Source organism: Oryx dammah, unplaced genomic scaffold (genome assembly GCF_014754425.2).
Source record: "Oryx dammah isolate SB20612 unplaced genomic scaffold, SCBI_Odam_1.1 HiC_scaffold_27, whole genome shotgun sequence".
In the NCBI taxonomy this organism is placed as follows: Eukaryota; Metazoa; Chordata; class Mammalia; order Artiodactyla; family Bovidae; genus Oryx; species Oryx dammah.
Window position 1 is genome coordinate 9,307,440 of NW_024070211.1, and position 26,378 is coordinate 9,333,817.

A 26,378-nucleotide genomic window follows, 5' to 3' on the forward strand; every position below is an offset into this window, starting at 1 on the left:
TTGGACTGCAAGGAGATCACATCAGCCAATCCTAAAGGAAATCAACTCTGAATACTCATTGGAAAGACTGATGCTAAAGCTGACGGTCCAATACTTTAGCCACCTGCTGTGAACAGCTGACTCACTGGAAAAGACCCTGATGCTGGGAAAGACTGAAGGCAGAAGAAGAGGGCAGCGGAGGATGACATGGTTGGATAGCATCACTGATTCAGTGGGTGTGAAGCTGGGCAAACTCCAAGAGATAGTGAGGGACAGGGGGGCCTGCCATGCTGTAGGAATATTGGAATACTAGACATTCATTTAAATGAATGTCAAATGAATGAGTTCATTCAAATGAATACAAGTCATTCATTTATTTGTTCAGCAAACTTTTAATAAGCAATCACTCTATTCCAAGCTTTGTGCTACAGGGTGGGCACACAATGAACAAGAGAGACATAGTCCCAGGCTCATAGGGTTTACGTTCTAGTCGCCAGGGCCTCCCAGATGGCGCTAGTGGTAAAAAACCTGCCTGCCAATGCAGGAGGCAAGAAACACAGTTTTGGGAAGATCCCCTGGAGGAGGAAATGGCAACCCACTCCAGTATTCTTGCCTGGAGAATCCCATGGACAGAGGAGCCTATCAGGCCTATGGTCCATAGGTCACAAAGAGTCGGACACGGCTGAAGACTTTGCACCCACAGCCAGTGTGAGAGGAAGATAAATAAGCAATATAATAAAGTGGAGGCAGTTTGTTACGGTAAGCACATGTGAGAAGGGTGTTGGCTAAGTGAGCAGGCAGAAGCAAGGAGATTCCTGGAGAATGTGTGACAGACAACTTTGGAGCCTAAAGAACGAATACTGACCAGCAAAGTGAGGTAGGAAAGATGACGCTGCAGGCAGAAGGTGAGCATGGGAAACACCAGGAAGAAGAAGAGAGCAAGGCATACAGAGGCCCAGGAATGCTAATTGTGAGAGGTGTGAGGAGCACAAGTTTGGAGGTAAGTCTGGTATGAGGGTCCGAGATCTGCCTCACCTGCTAAACCGAGATAACCACACGCCGCTCATGCCACCCTCCATCCCAGCGGCCCTGTTTCCCAGGGTCTGGTGAGATGACATGATGTATGGGAAAACACCCTGCGGCTGGAAAAGCACTGTACAAAGTGATGCAACGGAAAGAAGCTGTGGATCATTGAGGATCAAGCTGGAAAAAATCTGGCTTTAGGCTAACTTGCACAGGAACAGTGGGAAATTAACCAAAATTGAGGCATTGAGCTTCAATTTGTCCAAGGTTACTCACCTGGGTGGACTTCCCCGATGGCTCAGCGGGTAAAGAATCTGCCTGCAATGCAAGAGATGCTGGTTCCATCCCTGGGTTGGGAAGATCCCCTGGAGAAGGGAATGGCAACCCGCTCCGGTATTCTTGCCTGGCAAATCCCATGGACAGAAGAACCTGGTGGACCACAGTACATGGGATCGCAAAAAGTCAGATCCGCCTTAGCAACACAACAGCAAAGCAGCTGGGAAAGGGTGGGACTGGGGTTTGAACAGAAAACTTGACCCCAGAATCTTTGCCCAAGAGGGAGGGAACTTGATCTAAAGTCCCCAGTGGGTAAAGGGTATCGACATCAGCTTCAATACAATGGAAGAAAGAACCTTCTAAAGTCCTATCAGGGGATGGGGAAGGTTTCCACAAATAATAAGCTCTTTGTGACAGAGGTTTGTAAGCTGAGTCGAGAAAATAGTTGATATCAAGCTTGGGGTCTGGCAGGGAATCAGCTGATCTGCAAGGTCACTTTTGGCTCTGAGAGTCAGGGCCCAAGGATCCTAGATCTCCCTTCTCTTGGCCTCATACCTCATCCTTCAGTAGGAAGCCATGGGGGCATCTCTTGGCAAAAACTCAAAGTGCAGTTTGCATTCAGGAGAGGCCAGAGGAGAGCAGGGACAGCTTGCATGCATCTGTCCCTCTCTGCCCTTCTCCCATCATGGCCAAATCACAGGAGCCTGGTGGTGAGGAGATGGAGAGGTGATCCCCTCTCACCCGAGTGGATTATATGGACTTTGCCGCTGTCTCAGATGTCATTTCTGAGATGAAGTGTGGTCTAGTAATTAGGAGCATAGACTATGGCATTAGACACTTGCTGTTACCCCATTCGAAAATGAAGATAGAGAAAGACAAATACCTTATGATGTCACTCATATGTGGAATCTAAAATACAACACAAATGAATATATCTATGAAACAGAAACTGACTCACAGGCATAGAGGGCAGGCTTGCGGTTGCCAAGGGGGACGGGGTGTGGAGAAGAGCAGGACTGGGAGTCTGGGATTAGAAGATGCAAGCTGTTATCTGTAGGAGGGACAAACAACATCCTCCTGTGTAGCACAGGGGACTATATTCTATATCCTGTGACAAACTATAGTGGAAGAGAATATGAAAAAGTACAGACATGTATATATGTATAACTGAATCGCTTCACTGTACAGCAGAAATTAGCACAACATGGTAGGTAAATCAACTATACTTCAATAAAAAAAATTTTAAATGGAGGTTGTTGGGGGATTACACGAGTTAATGTAGGGTCTTGACAGTGTCTGGAATGTGGTGAACACTCAAACATTTTCGCTCTTACTCTGTTGTTACTTGCTGGGAGAATTTGAGGAAGTGATTCAAACCGTCTGAACTTCATTTTTCTCTTCTGTTGAATGAGAAGATAGCAGCTCCCTCATAGGGTGGTAGGAGGAGGTGATGCTCAGCCCGAAGCAGAAGTTAACAGATGTTATTTCTCCCCTTCCTCTAATGGACGGAAATCAAGGACACCTCGACACCTTTGTCCTATTCTTGCTCTGTAATCATCACAAATAAAAGTAGGAAGAGGCCTTGTAAATCATAAATTCGCTCTCCCAATTGATAGATGGTGAAACCAAGGCCCAGAAAAGAAGAGAGTTACTCCAGGTCACACAGTGAGTTAGGGATAGAGCTAGCACTAGAACCAGAACTTTTTAACCATACCATCCTATCTCTATTTTTTCTTTTTTTAGCTACGCCTTGTGGCATGTGGGATTGTAGTTCCCTGACCAGGGATTGAACCTGTGCCCTCTGCACTGGGAGTGCAGAGTCTTAACCACTGGACCACCAGAGAAGTCCCTCTCTCTCTATTATGGACAACATGTTGAACGAATGTGTGATGGAAGATCGACTGAAGGGAGTACAGGTCTCTCTGGATGTCTTCACACAGACAGGGAGTACTTGCTGATGTGGGAACCAAACTTTGTGGCTGTTCACTTTCAAGCTTCCTTGCTTCCATTTCTGCTGCTCCTTTCCTTTGTGATGTCCTGCCTTCCCCTGGCTTTCAAACTCCTATGCAAGGTTCAATGCAATGCCACCTCCCCTGGGGAGCCTTCCATATCATATAAAATGAGTCAGCTTTCATTGTTTCCACAGTGCATTGTATCTGCCTCTATTATATGTCTAAGTCACAATGTCTTTTACACGTCCTTTCCACTAACTTTCTCCCCTAAACAGGGAAACTGAGGTAGAGAAACCAACCCTGAGTGTGAAGCCCCACTCCCTGATTGAAAAGAGAAATACTAGAAAACCTGAGTTTCTAGTTTTTATTATTAACTAGCTAAGGAACTTGAACGAGTCACTTGGATTTTAGCTCTTGTTCCCACATTTACCAAATTAGGTTGGGGGGGAGACAAAGTCAGAAGATACTAATTTGTAAGCCTCTCCTATTACAGTAGAAGAAGTGAAGTGCGGATGTTCTTAATGTCTATTTGTTTGCTCATTTATCCGTGGCTGCTCGAGGCCTTGGTCACTGTGCATGGCTTCCTCCAGTTCCAGTGGGTGGGCTCCAGGGGGCACGGGCTTCCGTAGCTGCGGCATGCAGGCTCTTGCGCTCGGTAGCTGTGGCCAACAGGCTTGGCTGCTCTGCAGCATGTGGAATCTTCCCAGACCAAGGATTCCCTGTGTTGGCAGGCAAATTCTCAACCAGTGGACCACCAGGGAAGTCAAAAGTGTAGATTATTGAATCCGAATCTGAATTCCAGAATCAACCGACCAGTGTTTGCATCCTGACTCTTACTCTGTGACCTTCACCGAGTTACTTAAGTCCTCTATGCTCAGCTTCATCTATAAGAAGGGAACAATAACCCTGCCTATCTCATACACTTGGTGTGACAATTAAATGTGATTTTAATTTATGTAAAGCACTTAGCACAGTGCCTGGCACATGGAGAACCTTGAAATGGTGTTAACTATCAAAATTTTCTTTTTTTTTTACCATTGATAAATCTAGGTTCACAACCTCAGAATCTAGAAAAGACATCTCCAACCTCAACATCCTCAGAGCAAGTGAAGTGTCTTTCTTCATTTTGCAACAGAGCAGAGTGGTAAAGAGTATGGCTTTGAAACCATCAAAAAATCAAGGTTAAAAAGCAGTAGGCTCAGACTTGGAAGGCCTAGCATATTCCCCTCCTGAGCAACCTTTCTTGGACAGTTACTTGAGGATGCTATTCAAGTGTGAACCAAGAAAAAGATTGGCATGGAATCCAGGAAAGCGTGGCTCTGTCCACGGTAGTGAGAGGTTGTGAAGGTGATGGGCTGACTGCTGTGAAACAAGTCCAGAGGGCAACCAGGAGGGAAGTCCTCAAGAAAGGGCTTAGTGGAAAAGATAATCTGATGGAGCCCTTGAAAATAGTTGAAGATATTTCAATGACTAATCTTGTGATGAGGAGGTTAGAGTCCAGGGTGAATTAACAACAAAACGAAAGCAGCACAGTCTAAGAAAAGAATTGTTTTCCTAGTATACTACTTGGCAACGCAGTGAACATTTCCCTAATTATGACAGTGTAAACACTGTCTATCAGTTTAGTTGAAAATGGTGATTTAACTGTACTGGGAGGAAAAGACAAGGAGAAGTAGGCCTTGTACGCAAGGTTAAGTCCTCATCCACCATAACATGAAATCAATAGATAATATCTAAAATTGATAAATCAAGGAATGGAGGTACACGCATATTATTTAGAGACGTGGAAATATCCTCCAGAAGAAATGACTCGTGGGAGTGGAGGGGGTGGGGTATTCAGGGTGCTGTTGTTTTTCATTATAATTCTTTCAATACTAATTGATTTTTTTAGCCACATGCATTAATTACTTTAACTGCTAAAAAAAAAAAATACAGAAGAAGAAAAATATCAGAGTAAGCTAGATCTGGGATGCCCTCTTTGTGATTTGCAGGTCACTTAGCTAAACTGAGCCTCAGTTCTCTCTCCAGTAAAATGGGGGTCATATTAGGATGGTTGAGGACAGAAAGAGGCAATCCACAGAAAGCACTCAGCGCAGGCTTGGTACAAAGTCAGCTCTCAAACAGCAACTGCAGCATCAGAGAAGAGTGAGTTAAGGACTAGGCTAAAGTAGTTTTGGGGTAATGCAGCATAGGCTAAAGTAGTTTTGGGGTAATGCAGCATTTGGTTAGATCCCCTGCCTTGTGCCTCCATGGTACATGGCTATCACTGGGCACATACAAATGGACACTAGGGGAACCACAGCTGGGTGAATTGTGCCTGACAGGCTAGAGTCACAGCAGGAACATTGAAAAGATCAGCAGCCATGAGGGAAATTACAGCTGGGCTTGGCAAGTTCCACTGCAAGAGAACACCTGCGGAGTGACCGTCGCTGGACAGTGGGCTCCAGCAAGCTCATCATTTCCTCCTCTGGCTTGTACCTTGTGGGGGATGTGTCAGAAGGAAAAGATTTAGAGGCTGTCAGGGTGAGGGTCAGAGGTCAGCTGGGGTCAGGAAGTCTATTTCACTGAGGTCACTCTAGTCTCCTTTCAATGTAATGAAGCCATTATTGGTGAAAGCAAGTGCATGGCGTCTTGCTCTGTGAAGCAAGGCCCACATGGGGAGCAGAACTGAAAGAAGGAAGGGGACTCCCTTGGCTCACCCTCCCTCTGCCAATTCAACAGGCCTAAGAGGTGAGAGGTGCACAATCCTGCTTGATGTAGGAAGCCCTGGTCCTTGGAGAGGGATGAAGATGACAGCATGGGGTGAGAACAGATTGTTTCTCAGAGCAATTAGGAATGGGGTCTCTCTCTCTCTCACACACACACGCACAAACACATACACACATCATATTGCTTTAGACAGTCAGAAATGGGAGAAATGCTTGTCTAACAGCTAATCCAACTCCCTTATTTTTCCTTAAAGGGTAAAGCTGGGGGCCTTTCTTGAGGTCACAGAACAAATTAACAGGCTGGAACAATATATACTATGTGAAGTCTGACTCTTTGCGACCCCATGGACTCTAGCCCACCAGGCTCCCCTGTCCACAGGATTTCTCAGGCAAGAATAATGGAGTAGGTTGCCATTTCCGTAAATTTTACTTAATTATTTGTTTTTTGTCTGTCCCTTTCCTCTAGAATGTAAGCTCTAGGAGGGCAGGAGCTTCATCTGTTTTGTTCACTGATGTATTCCCAGTGCTTCCAACAATGCTTCCTGACACATTATAGATGTTCAATAAATATATGTTAAATGACTTAGTGAATGAGCGGAAACATTGCACACATCATATTCCCTTCCTCATGAATCACAGAGCATATTACCATACTAAAAGCTACGCTGCTGCTGCTGCTAAGTCGCTTCAGTCGTGTCCAAATCTGTGCGACCCCATGAAAGTGAAAAGTCAAAATGAAGTCACTCACTCGTGTCCGACTCTTAGCAACCCCGTGGACTGCAGCCTACCAGGCTCCTCCGTCCATGGGATTCTCCAGGCAAGAGGACTGGAGTGGGGTGCCATTGCCTTCTCCGACTAAAAGCTATACAAAGTCCTATATAGGAAGCCTAGTTAACGTACTATTTTTCAAATGATTTCACTATAAAGACCTTTAAAAAATGGTAAGATGTATTAATCATCCTATGGAACTAGGAACACCATCACTCATATTAGCATCAAGGTTTTAACTCCAGCCACCCTGGACCCCACCACAGGGTTCTCGAAACACTTTAGAAATGCAAACTGGATGTGGACGATTGCCCAAAAGAGGAGCTGTTTTGGCTCTGTTCAGCTCTTTGACTTAGACGGTCAATGAGTTTGGGGAAGGGTAATCAATAAACAACAGACTACAGCTCTGGTCCAGGGAAGAAGAATCACAAGCTTGGGTTCTATTTATTAATTATATTGAATATACAGTTTTTCCTTACAGTCTTTTTGTTTGCACATAGCTTGTTTCTCATTGGTAAAATGGGGACAGTACCAGTCATGATAACAATATACTGGGACTGTGGAACGAATGTGAGCTTTGGAATCAAATGTATGGGTTCAAATCTGCCTCTGCCAAGTATTAGCTGAGTTACATTACCCAAGCTAAATTGACTCATTAGGCTTGTTTCCTCTCCTGTAGGGTGGCAATATTAATACTTATTACTTAGAGTTATTGACAGGCTTGAATGAGATAAGAAAAGTGCCTCGATAAATAATAGCTGTTATTATTATTACCTATCAGAATATAAGCCCCACAAAGGTGGGATTTTTGTTTGTGTTATTTATCGAATCACACAACAACACCTGCCATGGAGGAAGTGCTCAATAGCTATAGATATACATATATATACTTAATGGTGATGTTACTATTATTACTAAGACCTCTTTCAACTCTTCCTTTTATGGAGATATGAGTCTATGCAAGAGGAACTTACCAAGGTAAAGGAGAGATGCTCCTTGTGTTTGGGAGCTGATGCTGAGTGGTAGATTAAAGTGGGTGACCCCGCACCCGCCTTGGCTGACACTAAACTGTTAAGCAGGTGGTATCTTCTGCTTCTGTTTTCTCCAGCACAGCATAGACTGGGAGCTGAGAATCTCTCTAGACTCCGGGTTTTCTTATAACACCTTTTTATCTACAGCCCTGATTCAGATGTGTTCCTTCTAGATCTTTCAGGTAGTGTCAGGAAAGGAGTTTGGAGAAGGGAATGGCAACCCACTCCAGTATTCTTGCCTGGAGAATCTCATGGACAGAGGATCCTGGCAGGTCATTGTCCATAGGGTCGCAGAGAGTTGGCCACAACTGAAGCGACTAAGCACGCACGCATGCTCTTTGTGTTGATACTAGACACTTTTGCCTTGTCTAAAGAGCTCCACTTTTCCCTCTTACCAGATAATATTATCCTCAGAAACAAGAAATTTGCAGTACTTAGCTATATCATGTCTTGCCTCCCTAACTACACTATAACTTCCTGGATAGTAGGAAATGTTTGTTCTTTACTTTGGGGGGTACATTTTTGGTCATTATACTACTTAGTGCATATTATGTATCTAATTCCTCCACCAAATGTATGAGCTAGCACAATGCCTGGATCCTGCAGCTAAGCTGCTAAGTTTCGTGTCAGTCGTGTCTGACTCTGTCCGACCCCATAGATGGCAGCCCAACAGGCTCCTCTGTCCCTGGGATTCTCCAGGCAAAAATACTGGAGTGAGTTGCCATTTCCTTCATAGTAGCTACCTAATAAGTTTTCACTGAGATGGGGACCCAAGAAAGGAAGAATGTTTAGTCAGGAGCCTCCATCTCCCATGTGGAAATGACCCAATGGGGATGAGGAGTCATTTATGTTGGGAGCCATGTGTCCCTTCCTAAAGCATCCTTTGCTTCTACATATGCAACTTCATGAGGTCCTGACTCTTCTTGGCTTTAAATCACTTAGACTTGAGAGAGGCAGCCTAGAAGAATAAGTATTATGACTATTGTAATAATATTCATCATTTCAGTCAAAACCTATTCATCAAGAGGGAGGGGATAGATATATCTGTGGCTGATTCATGTTGATATTTGGCAGAAAACAAAAAAAAAATCTGTAAAGCAGTTATCCTTCAATTAAAAAATAAATAAAATTTAAAAAACTATTCAGACTGGTATATATAGAATGGATAAACAACAAAGTCCTACTGTTTGGAACAGGGAACTATATTCAGTATCCTGTGACAAACCATAATGAAAAGACTATGAAAAAGAATGCACATATATGTATAACTGAGTCAGTTTGCTGTACAACAATAACTAACACAGTGTTGTAATTCAACTATACTTCAATCAAAATAAATTTTAAAAACTTATTTAGGAAACTCTTCTTTTTAAAGATTTATTTATTTTTAATTTTTGGCCACACCGTGCAGCTTGTGAGATCTCAGTTCCCTGATTAGGGATCAAACCCACAACCCCTGCATTAGAAGGCTGAGTCTTAACCACTGGACCACCAGGGAAGTCTCTCAGGAAACTGGATGTCTTCTGTGGGCCAGCCATTGTGCTAAGTACTGGTAAGGATGTGCGAGAAGGTGCAGAAAGAAAACACAGAAATGGTTCAAGTCCTCAAGGATCAAATGATCCACCAGGTTATAGGACAAAGAGACAAACGTGCATAGTAGCTATAATAATAATAGTAATAATTTACATTGTTAATGGCTAACTATATGTTAGACACTTTTATAAGCTTTACTTACATAATCTACCTTTATCCTCATGATAACTCTGAGAGTTAAATCTTCATTATCTCCATCGGGCAGAGGAGGAAACCGAGGCATAGAAAGCATATAGCTTTCAGAGCTATAAATAGATGTTCGAACATAGATTCCAATGCCTGTGTTCCTATGAAAATGAAAGTGAAAGTGAAAGTGAAGTCGTGTCCGACTCTTCTCGACCCCATGGACTGTAGCCTACCAGACTCCTCCCTCCATGGGATTCTCCAGGCAAGAGTACGGGAATGGGTTGCCATTTCCTTCTCCAGGGGATCTTCCCCACCCAGGGGTCGAACCTGGGTTTCCGGCATTCCAGGCAGACGCTTTAACCGCTGAGCCACCAGGGAAGCCTCGTAACTGGTGTTAATCAGAGAAATAATATTGAAAAAAAGATGAGTCTCTCTAGTCTTATTTTATGTGAATTAAAAAATATTATCTCCTCTTTCTTCACTCTGTGGCTACATGCACCATTTTTCTGAAGAGGAGCTTGAGATACTTACACTACTCTCACAGCATCATGTATGGCTGGAAATGCCCTCTCTTTAGAGTGCAAGAAAGTCTGTTCATTCGTCTCCAATGTGTCAGAGTCTCTGAGCTGGGGGGCGGTTTGAGAAGAACCAGGTTTTCTGAGAAGAGCGTGGAGGTGAGAACTCAAGAAGGCATTCTCAAAACTGGAAGCTGGGAACCAGGAGAGCGGGTCTTCATTCAGCACCGTGGACAGAGCTCCCGCCGCCCTCAGGACCCTGGACAGTGAAGCTAGTAGCGCCTGCCTGGAACGTCTCACTTGAAAGCAGACCAAGGGAAAGCAGAGCGCTAAATTCTCTTGTCCCCTCTTTTCTTCAGCCAGACCTTAGTCACCTGCTCCTGAATCTTAGGAAGAGAGATACCGAGAGTGGGTACATTTTAAGGGGAGGAGATAAGACTTAAATGGGGAGGATTATGTAAATAAAAAACGGTTTTGGCTGATGTACTTGCACGGCTCTGGGAAGATCTAAATTAGAGTCCTCAGGACTGTCGCATTGTTAGTGGTATTCTTAATAATTTGTATTTTTTAGGCTGAGGGCCACAGTTGTCCTTTTTATCCCAACTTCCTATCCCCCATTTCTTACACTGAAGTTTTAGTCCCTCGGAGAGCACTCTTGACAGGAGAGAGACAGCCCCTTGCTCTCCCCCTCATCTTCCCCTTTCCTACCTCCCACTCATCCCTGTTCTCTATTTCTCAATTTCATAAGCGCGCGCGCGCACACACACACACACACGCGCGCGGGCGGGCGCAGGAGCACGAGAGGTTCTGCACACTTAGTGGAGACGACTGAATTCCCAGTGAGCGGATGCCCCCGAAAGCAGGCTCTGTCCCTTTAAATGGGTTGTAGCAGTGGGGGAGGGGAACTGGCCGGAGCTGGCATTGTCCAGTTTGAACTGAGCACCGGAAGTGAAGGGGCAGGGCCAGGGCCGTGCACTGAGCCCCGGGCCATTGTCCATCTCCGACCGGGGCACTAGCCACCCCCCTGGCCGACCCTCTTTATCTCCTACCAGGGGAGGCTGACTCTTCAAAAGAGGAGAGTCCCTACTCCAGTTCCCCCACCAACCTCACTGTTGGGAAGGGAGCGCACTTAGGACAGGACTCTGAAGCGAGGGGCGCCTGGGAACCCAAAAGTGTCTGGATCCCAGCCACGGATGAGGATGGGATGGCCATGGGGGCCAGGTCAGCTGGTGGAGAGAGGAACACACTTTAAGCCTCTTTCGGTTCCTTCTTATGTTCTCTTGGGAAACTCCACGTGGGTCAGATTTTAGACAGACTTGGAAGGAAATGAGGCAGAATTCTTTACACGGAATCAATTGGGAGTGCTTTGAGGGATCCAGAGAAACTCGGACATTCAGAGACAGACTTAGAGAGGCTGCGCCTAGGTCAGCAGTAGAGATCGGCCCCGCTGGGTCTCCCATCTCCCCCTGCTTCCCCATCCAGCTTCCCAGTGTCCTGAACTCCAGGTCTATCTAAGCACACGGGGGTGGGGGGTGAGAGCGGGTCAGCGCCGAGCTGCCGGGTCAGCTCTGAGGCCTGGAGGGGAAGGGAGGGGGAGGGGCGCTCCAGGGCTGGGGGAGGGGGAGGGCTCATCCATTTCTCCCTTGACAGGTGGTTTGTGTCTCTGATTGGCCAGCGCTGCCAGGCTCACACCTCCCTCCCCCCCCAACTCTCTGGAATGTATAATTATCTGCACGGGGGGTGGGGGTGGTGTATAAGTGTGTGTGTGTGTGTGTGTGTGTGTGTGTGTGTGTGAGCAGTCACGTGGCTTTAAAACTGCACACCCCCCTCCGCCATATGCCCCCCACCTGTATGCTGCTTTGGGGACCCCCGCCGAGTCCTTAAAGTGCAGGATCCCAAATTCCCGGGTACTCAAGACTTGTAGGGTTGACGGCCCCAATCTCCAGAAGTGCGTGTGGGGAGGAGGTGTGAAACCTCTAGGTCTGAGAAGGGACACCCCAGAGGTGTCAGAGACCGCGGAGGTGGGGGAGGGCCAGAGCTGGAGCCGGAGGGAAAAGGAGGGGAAAGGCGACGGAGGGGAGGGGAAGGGAGGGGAGGGGGGCTGCCCGCGGGGGGTTGGGTCATTGTCTTTTAGAATTTGGGAGCCTTTGAAAAGCCGTGGGCCCTCCCACCGCTATTGTGCTGGGGAAGATGTAGCTGCCTCTTCCCCGAGCCACCCCTTTGCCTCCGGACTTCTCTGGGGCCAGCAGCCGCCCAAGCAAGGGCCGGGGGCCGCGGGCTCAGCCGACTACCATGGGCTCTGTGTCAAACCAGCAGTTCGCAGGTTCGACCTCGGGACTTATTAGGGACACCTTAGGCGGCAGAGGCGCCCCGAAGCCACATGAAAGAGAGGTGGTGAACTGTCCCCCAGGCTAGCCCAAGGACCCCAAGTCTGTGCGGCCTCCTGCTTCTGGGGGCCATCTCTGGAGCCAGGAACCCTGGTGTCCCAGTGGCGAGCAAGCTGAAGGTCCGGGGGCGGGGGGAGAGAAGAGGAGGGGCCTGTCTGGCCGCATGTCCCCGGGCAACGTGTTGTGGGAAGAAAAGCAAAACTTTCGGGGCACCGCTGGCCTCAGTTTAAACTGGGGGAGCGCGGGAGGCGGCCGGGACAGGTATTTTCTCGCCGGCTGCTCGGTAGCTGCATCCTCCTGGTTGTCCAGCCTCGGGCTGGACCCTCGGGTCTCCTTGCCGGCTCTCTGATGGGGGTCCTCCAATTCCGTGGCCCCCCAGCTGAGAGCCTTCCCAATCTCCAGGTGGCTGCGCTAAGGCGCCGGAGGAGGCGCCGGAGGACGCGGCCCGCGCGGCGGAGGAGCCGCAGCTGCTGCACGGTGCCGGCGTCTGTAAGTGGTTCAACGTGCGCATGGGGTTCGGCTTCCTGTCCATGACCGCCCGCGCAGGGGTCGCGCTCGACCCCCCGGTGGATGTCTTTGTGCACCAGGTGAGAGCGATTCTGGTAACTTTGCCGCAGGAACGGGATGTTGGCGCGCGTTATCCGAGGGTGGGCGGACGGACTCGGCTGTTGGGATTGAGGGGAGATCCAGGGCCCTCATTGTGCGTTCCCATCTTTCCCGAAGAACCCCAGTTCTGAGTCCCTATGAACTCCAACGGGACGAGAGCCGGGGAAGAGCCGATGATTAACACCCCCACCCCCTTCCGGGAACCCCTCTGGTTTACCACGTGTCTGTTACCTCTTTCCCCTGGGCAGGGGGCAGGGGGCAGGGAGGTGATCCCATGTGGCAGAACTAAGGTTGTATTGTGCTTGCCAGTGGGGGGAGGGCGAGCAGGCCGGCCAGGGAAGCACATGCCCGGTCAGAGCAGAGCCCTGAGCGCCCGCGCGTTTCAGTATCTTGTGAATGGAGCTCCCGGCCTGGAGGAAGGGAGGGAAACGGATTCGGGACCCAACGGCGGAAAGCCGAGAAGTCTGCCGGGTCCTCTCACCCAGGTGGTCACCAAGCCCTGGGGTTCTGGGTGGGTTTGGTAGATCCTTGAAGGATCTATTTGGGGGGCTTGGAAGTTTCTCAAGAGCACAGTCTCAGGCACATGGATCACTAGCGGGGCTCTTACTGTCTATTTCCTATTAAGAAAGAAAAGGCAAGGAGCCCGGCCTTCGACTCCTGAGCCAGCCTGGGAGGAAGTTAGGTCGCAACCCCAAGTTCTCAGTTAAAGCAAGGCAGCACAGGGGCGGGGGGTGGGGGGGTGAAATTCAGTGTCGCAGGGCAGGGGGTGGAGAGAGGCTAGCCTCCCGACCTATTCTCCTCAGTTTGGCATTTATGGCCCTAGACAGCCATTGATTGCCGTCCTAACATTCCCAGCCTCAAACAAGGAACCAGACACTTCGTCTTCCCTCCTCCCTGGCCACCCCTTCCTGAGTATCTTGGAAGCCTCGCGTAACCACTATGTAGAGGAAGTTGTTGCTTGTGTTCCCTCCATCTTTGGAGGTTTGGGGCTGGACCTGAGAAGAAATTGCTAATCTCAGACCCAGGAGGTTGACACCCAGGCCGGGCATGGAGGGGTTACTTTGGGGAGGTTGGCTTTAGGAGCAGTGGGGGAGGGGAAAGGAGGATGTGGGGATTAAGGGTTGGAGCCTGAGGGATGGTATTCTGGAGGGGGAGGGGTGGAGAGGGAGATGCTGGGTAGACTGTTTGGAGGGAAACAGCCGGGAAGTCCCCACATGGCCCTCAGTGAGGACGCAGAATGGGGAAACGGGAGAGAGAGGACGCAGGGAGATGGGGATCCACCAGGTAACTCTGGGGTCTCCGGGCTCCTAGAACATCTGCCAGAAGGGTCAGCTGCAGAATGCTTGGCTGCCCCCTGGCTTCCCCTGCTTCGGCCACCCCCAGCTTTACCCCCTTCCCTTCCTACAACTAATTCTGGCTGGTGGCTAGCCCCACTCCCAATCTCATTTACATATGTGAACGATAACCCACAGGAAGTAATTGTGGGCGAAAGAAGGGAATTGGCCTCTTTAGATCTATTAAATCACTTTATTACAGGAACCAGCTTTGAATGGCCCTCCTCAGCAGGGTGGCCAGCTCCCCATTTATCTGATCACAAAGAGATTAAAATCTCTCCCTGTCTGGAGACAACTGGACATCTTCCCCAACTTTGGAAAGCTTGGAATGAAAGAGTCAGACCCAACATTTTCTTGCCTCCCTTCCAAAGGCTGCCACATAGGGAAAGACGGAGAGGAAGGTAGTCCCTCTGAGGTTCTTTGGTGATATCCAACTCCCAAAGAAGGTTTTCTGAGCAAATGGATCTGTGCCTCAGCCCACTTAACCTTTAGGATCAAAAGCAGTTGGGAAATATGGGATGGCATAAAAGAAAATGGGGGCTAGCCTTCAGATTTGGGGAGTGGAGCCCACCCTATGCTGTTTCAGATGGGTTTGCTGGGAGATAACCTGGACTTGGGGTCTTGGGTGTCCAGGGACATTCCACAGTTGAATAAGTTATCAGGAGGAGTTGAGCTGGGATAAGGAATCAAGAATTTGTCTCCCTAACACTGTGCTAACAGCCACAGAGGACAACGGTGGAAATTCCCTGAACTAAAGTATAAATACCTGGTAGCTCTGTCTTCACACTGCTGGGGCTTAGGTTGATCCTGAAACCCTACCGTAACACTTAAACTAGTGATTCCAGTCCTGCACTTGAGAAATCTGAAATATCTCCCTGAGGAGCTAATGTAGAGGAATTAGGTGGATGCAGATCAATTCTTAGAAATTTTCCCAGGGCAGGAGAGTGTTCCCAAATGGAGAGAAAGTAAGACATTTGTCTTTAACACTGAAACTTCCCCTTTGGCTGCTGGTGGTGGGTACCTTGGAACTGGTGGTGTGGGTGGTGGGCAGGATAACTGTCCTAAGATAACATCTGCTAGGGGAGGGGATCAAGGAGCCCCTTTCCTAAGGAAATGGGGGGAGGGGGGACACAATTAGACATTTCCAAAGTTGGGCCTATTTGGTTCCCAACACACTAGTCACTGTTCTTATGCTCCCTATCCAACTCTCAGTGCCCAATAGGGGTGGATACGTGGGAAAGAAAACCTACCATTAGACTTTAAAAAAATGAGTAAAACCCATAAACCAAGAAGACTTCTGTACCAACCCTGGTACTCAGCCACAGGTTTTAAGCTAGAACTCTCTTGCTGTCCCCGAATTTGGGGGGAATTTAAGAATCATCATAATGGCAGCTAGCTCTCCCTTAAATCCAGGTTTCTCAGTCTCTGCACGACTGACATATATCAAGCAGGATAACTTCTCATTCTGGGCATCCCTCAGTCATGACCAAAAATGTCTCCAGACATTGCCAAATGCACCCCCCTCCCCCACCCGGAGACAAACTCACCCCAAGTTGAGAAACAGTTAATACATCAAAAGGTGGAGCAACAAGAGCTAACTAATGTCTCTTGGTTGCCTGAGAAGGACTAAGAATTCTCAACTCTCCATGGCCATTTAAAAAGTTTGGGCCATTTTAACAGAAACCTCCTGTTTCCTGTGGCTCAATTCCCAACCCCCCCAGATGTGCAAAAGTTGAAAATCAGGAAAAGGTCCACTATTTTCTCCCACAGCTCTTTGGAACTCAAATCTGTTTAAAATAGCTTTCTGATTAAAATGCTGTATTAGAATGCTTGGAGGCAAAAGAGCCCAAATTTGACCGAGGCACCAAGTTTGGGTTAAGAGAAGAAATTTTCCAGTACCAAGAACTGCTGATGCCACATGGCCTGCTTTCTCTGAAAAGGATGAGTGGGGGTTGTGAGAGCAACTTCAGTCAGGTCTAGGTTAAGACTCGGGTTTGGGGACGGGGAAAATGTAAAGGGATCTTTCCTACCCGGTTTATAACCTTACTAGTGCCTCTGATTACCCTCCTTATGTTTAGATATTGATGTACCTGTCTTAACTCTTCCTCTAACCTGAACTCTTTGAAAAAAGGGACTAGTAGTTTGGTTAGTTTTCTAGTATGCACTTGGTGGGCTGAAGACATGAGTATGAGGAACGAAGGGGCCCCTGAGAAATCAAGAGTGCACTCACAGTTGGGGGTCCTTGTCAGCAGATCTTCCTCCAGACCAAAAGCTTGGAGACAGCGAGGGAATGTGAACTGATAGTTGCTGTCTTTCCGGACCAGGGCCTGAAGAGGGCTTGGCACTCAGTAAAAACACCATGAAAATTTGTGGAGTGATAGTGGGTCACAGCTGATCCACTCCAGCTGATCACAGCTCCAGAGAGGATATGGAAACCATGGGTTGAAGGGTCATTCATTAGTTATTTCTTTTCCATCTTAATAGGGAATTTTTTAAAGGTTATTATTTTATTTTTAATTAATTAATTAGCCATGAAGCATGAGGGATCTTAGTTCCCTGACCAGGGATCGAATCCGAATTCCTTACAGTAGAAGTGAGGAGTCTTAAGCACTGGACCATTAGGAAAGGAAAGCGTTTTTTTTCTTCCCACTCCTTCAGAGTATCTTCCCTGGTGGCATAGAGGATAAAGAATCTGCCTGCAATGCGGGAGACCCAAGTTTGATCTCTGGGTCGGGAAGATCTCTTAGAGAAGGAAATGGCAACCCACTCCAGTATTCTTGCCTGGAGGATCCCCATGGACAGAGGAGCCTGGCGGGCTACAGTCCATGGGGTCGTGAAGTCGGACATGACTGAGCAAATTCATGTTCGTTCACTCTAGAAAGGATTTTTTAAATGAGTGGATTTTTTCAGGAAGTTGTAGAAAAGCATGTGAGTTACTTTGAGCATTATGAGATCTTGAGTCCTTCTGTTAGTGAAGAGACATACTTTATAGAAGTGTTCCAAGTAAAGGCTGTGCCACCATCCAGAGCAAAGCTTGTCGTTAGTGGCACTACTTGCCATTAAGTGATTTTCTCTAGGGCAAGGTTGTTGCTGGAACATTCCTAATCCAACTATCAAAACTATCATACTCCCAGCCAATGGGAATTCCTTGTTGGGGTTTTTTTTTGTTTGTTTGTTTGAGAAACAGCCTGAGGCATATCACCCCTCCCTTCTTCCTGCAGGCAAGAATAGCAACTACTATCAGTGTTAAATCTGGAAGGTCAAAGGAGGTGCAGGAGGAGAAGAAAACTTTCCAGGGTAGTATGCAATTAGTATAGACTCAGCTTGGAGTTCTTTAGTTCAGACCGGTAAAGAGAGTAAATGGCTTTTGTCAACAGAGCAGAAGAACAACTGGGCTTCTGGTTAAAAACTCCAGGATCTTTTCTTCACTTCTTGAGTGGGTGAGTGGGAGTGGTGGGGAGGGAACAGCCCCATCTTTATCAGGACCTACCCTGGGTTGGATCCTCATCAGAGTTCAGTCCCCTTGTAACTCCATCTTCCTCAGGATCAGAGAGAAGATGCCCATCCCAAGGAGCTGGGAAGATCACTCTAGGTGAATTCTTAGGTGCAGAGTTGAGAACACTGTGCGGCTCCTTCCCCTCTTCTGCTCCAGTCTCCCTCCTACCTGGGTGCAGACAGGCTGATGAGCAGCACCACCTGGTGGAGAACTCCAGGCAGGAACAGGTGGTCCTGGCTGTGTCAGAGCCAAAGGGATGTAAGGAGTGTATGCTGGCAGCCTTTGGTTCCGGGTAGATCTCTTTCCCCCATTCTCTCTAACAAAATAAACTGCTTCTGATGGAACCCATTGGTTTCCTACCTCCTACCAAACCCTGCCTTTAGGAATGAGGCTTGGGTTGAACTGTGAGGACACCTCAGGACTAACTCATTAAAATTAAATTGCTTTTTACTTTTTCAGTGTGGCCCTTAGAAGATTTTAAAATGTCTATAAGCCTTGCATTATATTGCAGAGCACTAAATACAAAGTCAGCTCAGGGCTTTCACACTGTAAGTTTGGGCAGGGTGCTTAACCCCTCTGCCTCCATGAATTCAGCAGTTCAGTTCAGTTCAGTCGCTCAGTCGTGTCCAACTCTTTGCGACCCCATGAATCGCAGCACGCCAGGCCTCCCTGTCCATCACCATCTCCCGGAGTTCACTCAAACTCACGTCCATCGAGTCGGTGATACCATCCAGCCATCTCATCCTCTGTCGTCCCCTTCTCCTCCTGCCCCCAGTCCCTCCCAGCATCAGAGTCTTTTCCAGTGAGTCAACTCTTCACATGAGGTGGCCAAAGTACTGGAGTTTCAGCTTTAGCATCATTCCTTCCAAAGAAATCCCAGGGCTGATCCCCTTTAGAATGGACTGGTTGGATCTCCTTGCAGTCCAAGGGACTCTCAAGAGTCTTCTCCAACACCACAGTTCAAAAGCATCAATTCTTCGGCGCTCAGCCTTCTTCACAGTCCAATTCTCACATCCATACATGACCACAGGAAAAACCATAGCCTTGACTAGACGGACCTTAGTCGGCAAAGTAATGTCTCTGCTTTTGAACATGCTATCTAGGTTGGTCATAACTTTTCTTCCGAGGAGTAAGTGTGTTTTCATTTCATGGCTGCAGTCACCATCTGCAGTGATTTTGGAGCCCCCCAAAATAAAGTCTGACACTGTTTCCACTGTTTCCCCATCTATTTCCCGTGAAGTGATAGGACTAGATTCCATGATCTTTGTTTTCTGAATGTTGAGCTTTAAGCCAACTTTTTCACTCTCCTCTTTCACTTTCATCAAGAGGCTTTTTAGTTCCTCTTCACTTTCTGCCATAAGGGTGGTGTCATCTGCATATCCGAGGTTATTGATATTTCTCCTGGCAATCTTGATTCCAGCTTGTGCTTCTTCCAGCCCAGTGTTTCTCATGATGTACTCTGCATAGAAGTTAAATAAGCAGGATGACAACATACAGCCTTGACGTACTCCTTTTCCTATTTGGAACCAGTCTGTTGTTCCATGTCCAGTTCGAACTGTTGCTTCCTGACCTACATATAGGTTTCTCAAGAGGCAGGTCAGATTGTCTGGTATTCCCATCTCTTTCAGAATTTTCCACAGTATATTGTGATCCACACAGTCAAAGGCTTTGGCATAGTCAATAAAGCAGAAATAGATGTTTTGCTGGAACTTTCTTGCTTTTTCGATGATCCAGCAGATGTTGGCGATTTGATCTCTGGTTCCTCTGCCTTTTCTAAAACCAACTTGAACATCTGGAAGTTCACGGTTCACGTATTGCTGAAGCCTGGCTTGGAGAATTTTGAGCATTACTTTACTAGCGTGTGAGATGAGTGCAATTGTGCGGTAGTTTGAGCATTCTTTGGCATTGCCTTTCTTTGGGATTGGAATGAAACCTGACCTTTTCCAGTCCTGGCCACTGCTGAGTTTTCCAAATTTGCTGGCATATTGAGTGCAGCACTTTCACAGCATCATCTCTCAGGATTTGAAATAGCTCAACTGGAATGCCATCACCTCCACTAGCTTTGTTCATAGTGATGCTTTCTAAGGCCCCCTTGACTTCACATTCCAGGATGTCTGGTGAGTGATCACACCATCGTGATTATCTGGGTCATGAAGATCTTTTTTGTGCAGTCCTGTGTATTCTTGCCACCTGTTCTTAATATCTTCTGCTTCTGTTAGGTCCATACCATTTCTGTCCTTTATCGAGCCCATCTTTGCATGAAATATTCCCTTGGTATCTGTAATTTTCTTGAAGAGATCTCTAGTCTTTCCCATTCTGTTGTTTTCCTCTATTTCTTTCCATTGATCGCTGAGGAAGGATTTCTTATCTCTTCTTGCTATTCTTTGGAACTCTGCATTCAGATGCTTATATTTTTTCTCCTTTGCTTTTTGTTTCTGTTCTTTTCACAGCTATTTGTAAGGCCTCCTCAAACAGCCATTTTGCTTTTTTGCATTTCTTTTCCATGGGGATAGTCTTGATCCCTGTCTCCTGTACAATGTCAGGAACCTCTGTCCATAGTTCATCAAGCACTGTTATCTATCAGATCTAGTCCCTTAAATCTATTTTTCACTTCCACTGTATAATCATAAGGGACTTGATTTAGGTCATACCTGAATGGTCTAGTGGTTTTCCCTACTTTCTGCAATTTAAGTCTGAATTTGTCAGTAAGGAGTTCATGATCTGAGCCACAGTCAGCTCCTTGTCTTGTTTTTGTTGACTGTATACAGCTGTATGAATTCAGCAGGGGGCATGATCAAAAGCTTGGTGTGTAGGTCACATGTGTTATAGCATATGACATGCTTAAAACTGCTTAGCCTATAGTAAGCATCAGTACATAGTAGTCATTTTGGACAGTAGAGAACTTAGATTTCTTTCTGCAAATGTTTGTGCCCTGCTAAGCACCTAGTATTGAAGGTATAGCCATACTCTAGGTAGTCTTGAGCCAGAATGGCCCTGGATGTTGCAGAAAAACCTCAAACCCAAGCTTTGATCAATTACAGATAATTATAGAACCAGAGCTCATTTATCCAAATTTCACAGAGCAAGCTGAGGGCTTGCTGTGAATTTTTTAACTCTGCATTCCCTGAGTGACCCCTAAGGTCCCTTCTCTCTATGACTTACAAAGGCAGCGGTGAGGTACTGGGAGTGCAGAAGGCCTTAGTACTGTAGCTGGCCCATCCTTCCCTGCCATCCAAAAGAAAAATGCCTCTTATAACTGTTTTCTGTCTGATTAAATACCGTCTTCCCCTCTCCCCCACTGCAGGCTACCCACACTCCTACCTTGCACAGATAAGGGAAAAAGGAAGATGGGACAGCGGCAGCCCTCCCACCTATAATATAATTTATCTGAATAAAGAACCCTAATTGGTCCCCTCAGTTAAAAAAAAAAAAAAAAAAAAAGGTTTGACTGGAGGCCCTGGAAGGGTGGGAGGGTAGGCCAGAAGGAAAGATGGCTGCAGGTGGTGGCTTTGGCTGGCCAGCAAGCTTGACTAGGAAAGAAAGGTGTCTGTGTCCATTGCTCTCACCGTGACCGTAACCCCCTGCATGGAGAGGAAGGAAGGAACTGGTGAGTGTGGTAAATGTGGGATGGGGGGGTCAAGGGGGAATCTGCATCCTCTGGAACTCCAGGAATCTGACACCAGAACCAAGCAGTGTCAGCTCTTTGTTTCCCCGAGCTGGGCTCTATTGGGGGAGCTCAGGCCTTGCCCCTCCCCCGCCCAGGTCTTTTCTTTTTTGGAGGGGATGGAGAGCGGGGCGGGGCTCAGGCCCTGCTTTGTGTGTGGTTGGTGGGGTAGGGGGTGGTAACAAGAATTTCAGGCTCCTTTCTGATGCAGACCCTGTGAGGCAGGCTCAGTGGGGCTGCACGCTGATTACCTATCTGATAAGAGAAGAATTCAAACTATGTGTTTTAGAAAGGCTTGGGGCAGGGGGGCCAAGGCAGCCACCCCTGGAGACCACCAGTCTAAATCTTGGCTGATTATGGTGAGGTGCCCACAGGGATTTTTTTTTTTCCCCTTTATCTTTTCAAAGGAAAAGATGGTCTTAAGCTGACCTCAAATCCTCCAGTGATAGAGTAGGTCAACTAAGAGGACTAGTCGATGTCAAATGTCCCCATTTATATTATCCTCTGATTCTCACAGTAAGCCTTGAAAGGTGTAGATGTAGAAGATTGCAGTGCTCAGTAAACTGGAGCTCAGAGGGGATATTTTTCTGCGTTTCCACTGCTAGTTAGCGATAAAAACTAGGGTTAAAATGCTGGGTCTTTTGACACTTCTTTCTCACTGTTACCCCGCCCTCATCCAGTCTGAAAAGGTTGGTGATAATAGCCACTTGGGATTTATATGTGGCAGGCAATGTGTTAACTACTTTTCATGCATGAAACCTCACAGCACCACCATAAAATTAGTATTTGCTCCATTTTGTAGGCTAACGCGGAAAGCGGGGATAGGCTGTAGGACTCTAAACCTTTGCTCTTAATCACTTATCTATCTGCTGAATCACAGAGAGAACTGGGAGTGTTCCACCCTGAGAGCCCACTAGGCAAATGGGAGAAGCTGAGTTTACCTGGGTCAAGAATGCTCTTGGTCTGGATCCTCCAGCATCTCCTGACTCACTGGCTTGTCCTAGCTCAATAAGAGACACTTCAGATTTAACATCAAATTCAGGGCGGTGGTTATGCAAGTGGGAGGAGGAAAGAATTTTCACCTTTCTGAAATGTTTTAATGTTCTGCTTTAACCCTCCACATTCAGACTGGGGGAAGGGAGTGAGTCATCATAACCCTGGCTGTTCTGTGAGAATAAGAAGGGAGAGGATACCAAACCTTTGGAATATTTCATTCATTGATATTTATTGAGCATATGTCCTGCCTGCCTAATCTTCATTAAAACTCTAGGTAAATAGCTACTGTTATCCCATTGTCTGAAAGATCTGAGACCCAGAGGTGTGTAACTCACCAAGATCAAACACAATGCCAGAAATTGGTGGAATCAGTATTTCATGAACCAGGATGAATCTGACACCTGAGCTTAGGCTCTTAATTACCTCAATGGAAGTTTTGTCTTAAGCAGTACCATCTAAATTAAAAGAAAAATGTAAGTGACTGAGGAATTGGGGATCCCATCTGGCAAAAGAGCATGTTTCATCTAAGTCCCAGCTTGAAATAGCCACCTTGCCCCACTCCCACCAGCAACACCATAAAAGGCCTCAAGCCAGGACTAGGTACATGGTGATCCCTTTTGCTTCTGAACTGCATTTTCAACAAGGACTACACCTTGTTGACATGTTCTTTGGATATTTTGGAAGATATCTATAATGAAGTCTGTTTTGTGCAGGGTCTGGGAGAGGCTGTCATTCCACTAATGTGTTATTGATGCAGAAAATGGCAAGGTGAAATGGGCTATCCAATCCAGAACTCTGGGTTCTTCTGACCCTGGTGTTGCCACTCAACTGTTTGAATAACTCCTTCTTTTCTTTTTTCTTTTAAATTTTGGTTCAAACAAGTAGTGTTTCAGTGAGATCGGTCCACACAGTATTTGCAGTCTTTTTCTTCCTTTAAAAATTCGATTCCTTCCCAAGTTATATAATTAAAGCCTATCTCCTTGTTCATTAATTCATCCAAAATGTGCTAGGCATTATTTAGGTGTCAAAATGCAACAGTGAACAAAGCAAGGACTTTACATTTTTTCGAACGGCTTTATGGTATTTTTGTTGTCTGTTTTTGTTTTTTTTTTGAACCAGTGAGATATTGAATATACTTATCGTGCTAGGTCCTCCTGTAAATTATTCTGTTCTGAGTCTTTCATAATGATTCATAGTAACTTTTTATAGTATTATCAATTTAGATATTTAATTCTTCCAAAATATTTTGCATACATATGATGTAAAGTATAAATTTCTGGCTTCATTTTCTAGTGGATAACTGGTTTGTTTCTCAATAGTACTATTTATGGAATTATTTTCCTCACCTGCTGATTTCTGCACTTATTCTTGGATCTTCCAGTAGATTTTCTCTTCTAATCCACTGATCTGTCTGCTTGGGTCATAGTCTCTTTTCCCTTCAACTTTCAGTAACGTTTTGATATAATTTCAAATTGGGGGAAAGGTTGGAAGAATAGTATGAAAAACTCCCATATAAACTTTACCCAGGTACATCAATTGTTAACATTTTGTCCTATTTGCTTTATTGTTTTCTTTTTTTCCTTGTACAGATTTCAAGCATCTTTATCTTTACAATATTTCAGCATTTTTTTTTCCCTAAAATATGGCTATTCTCTTAGGTAACTTCAGTACAATGATCAAAATTAGGGAACTTAACACATTTGCCTACGTTCCATGTGCAAATTTTATCAGTTCTTCTAATATTTTCTCCTGTTCTAAGAGCCAATCAGAATCATGTGTGGCACTCAGTGTCTTTACTTCGTAGGGGTTTGTCTTTCATGACTGATATCTTTTAAGTGTATAGGCCTATTACTTTATATTTTACAATTTTACCTTGGTTGATTTCTTATAAATGCTATGTTTAACAATTTTTTTCTGCTGTTCTAGTTTACTGAGAACCTTCAATGAGAATAGCTGCAAAAAATGCTATGGCATCTGTTTACACAGTGATTGTTCCTAATGGAACATAGATTTCTTGTTCTTAATGATGGTGACTCTTCCAATCACAGTGTCTTTACCAATAAAATGGAAACGTTACACCCTTATCTTCCAACCTTAGAGGGACATGTGTATGCAGTTTTTGGTGTTTGGAGTGTAATAATGAAGACTAACATTAAAATCTACCATGCTTCTCTCCCCCAGAGTAAGCTGCACATGGAGGGCTTCCGGAGCCTGAAGGAGGGGGAAGCTGTGGAGTTCACCTTTAAGAAGTCCGCCAAGGGCCTGGAATCTATCCGAGTCACCGGCCCTGGTGGGGTGTTCTGTATTGGCAGTGAAAGGCGGCCCAAAGGGAAGAATGTGCAGAAACGCAGATCAAAGGGAGACAGGTATAGACTGGAAGGCAGCTTCTGTGGGTTGGTAGGGATGATGAGCACTCTTCCTTTCTTGGTTGGACCAGATGCTAAAGATAAAGTGAAGCCTGTGGCCCCTGGCAACATCTGGATGTGGGAGGCAAAGAGAGGGTGGTATGTATGAGGGTGGTACTTCATGACCCACTTTTCTACTTGATAAGTAATTAGGTTCTGGGAGCTCTAGCTTTGATTGCTAAATGGGGATTGTGATTTTAACCTCACATGCTATTTTAGAACTAAAGAGACCATGGATTTGAAAGTGTACATGGTGAGGCCAAGACAGTACACCTGTAGCTGTTGCTTCTTCACCTCATCTCCAAATGACTGGTTTCTTTCATGTTAGTTCTGTGCACAAACAGATTCTGGCCCTTTAATTTCTTCTCTATTTTAATGAATGAGAGGTACTGATTTTAAGGGTATGGTAGTTCTCAGTTGAGGTCCAGGATTTCCATTCTTGGTATTTTCAATTTGTCATGAATCTCAAGCTGCCATCTAGATATTACAGGCCTGGAAAAGACTCAGAGATATCCAGTCATATACCCCTTTTGTAACTGGGGAAATTGGTCTCCAGGAAGGGAAGTGGGTCCAAAGTAACAACTAAAACCAGAGCCCAGGGGTCCTCGCTCAGAGCGAACATTGTGGTCTCTTTTCACACCTTCCTCTCAACTTTACTATCTTGCCTGATGCTAGGTGCTACAACTGTGGAGGTCTAGACCATCATGCCAAGGAATGCAAACTGCCACCGCAGCCCAAGAAGTGCCATTTCTGCCAGAGCATCAGCCATATGGTAGCCTCGTGCCCACTGAAGGCCCAGCAAGCTCCCAGCTCCCAGGGAAAGCCAGCCTACTTTCGGGAGGAGGAAGAAGAGATCCACAGCTCTGCCATGCTCCCAGAGGCCCAGAATTGAAGCCACAGTGGGTGGGAGCTATCCTTTTGTGATCAGAAAGCTTTGAGGAGCAGGCATCAATTGGCAGAGTGGAGAAAGTGGGGACAGGGTGGGTAGGGGGCAGCTGGCACTGCCATATATCTGAGGCTGGAGTCCACAGCATCACCCCCTCTTCCCTCTTGGTGGGAAGAAGGGGTGAGGCAAAGAAACTCCAATTAGCTCTTTCCAAATGCATATGAGGGCTTTGGGGGTTAACCTTCCCTGCATGCTTTATCTGAGTCTCCACCCCCAGAATCTCCAGCTTTTGAAAGTGGCCTGGGTAGGGAAGTTGTTTTACTCTTAAAGAAGAACGTGGAATAATATTTCCCATATCAGAGTGTAAAGATTAGGAACAGAACAGATTGATGGACCCAACCAACAAGCCACTACATTCCATGGGAGGAGACATCTCGGTGGGGGCAGCAGGGTTTTCCTCGTCTTCTCTCATAAACCCCTCTTGGGACAGAATGCTAAGAACTGTCCCAAGTAATGGGTTATGATGATAGGTAAAGGGGTGATTGAGGGAACAGCTGCAGACTTGCTCCTTCTAAGCTCACTCTCACCCCATTCTGGGCCAACTCAATTTTATTTATTTGCTGCCTTGGGTGA

General features: G+C 46.4%; 1 protein-coding gene and 1 non-coding gene across 2 annotated transcripts; one reads left to right on the forward strand and one right to left on the reverse strand.

The window, feature by feature from the left end:
• Window positions 1–3,049: 3,049 nt before the first annotated feature.
• On the reverse strand, window positions 3,050–3,122 carry TRNAG-CCC. The gene has a single exon. It is a non-coding gene; the product is annotated as a tRNA-Gly (tRNA).
• A 9,141-nt stretch (window positions 3,123–12,263) lies between these two features.
• LIN28A (lin-28 homolog A) lies at window positions 12,264–25,751 on the forward strand. The gene is made up of 4 exons (XM_040229684.1): window positions 12,264–12,294; window positions 12,761–12,945; window positions 24,636–24,820; window positions 25,535–25,751. Exons 1-4 carry the CDS (start codon window positions 12,264–12,266, stop codon window positions 25,749–25,751), a joined length of 618 nt encoding a protein of 205 aa, XP_040085618.1.
• Window positions 25,752–26,378: the final 627 nt, after the last annotated feature.

What these genes read in the sequence shown, in the direction of transcription:
- LIN28A (XM_040229684.1), top strand. Translation starts at nt 12,264, where the DNA reads ATGGGCTCTGTGTCAAACCAGCAGTTCGCAG. An exon ending in GTCAAACCAGCAGTTCGCAG is followed by an intron (nt 12,295 to 12,760) that starts GTTCGACCTCGG and finishes CCCAATCTCCAG; the next exon opens with GTGGCTGCGCTAAGGCGCCG. An exon ending in TGGATGTCTTTGTGCACCAG is followed by an intron (nt 12,946 to 24,635) that starts GTGAGAGCGATT and finishes TCTCTCCCCCAG; the next exon opens with AGTAAGCTGCACATGGAGGG.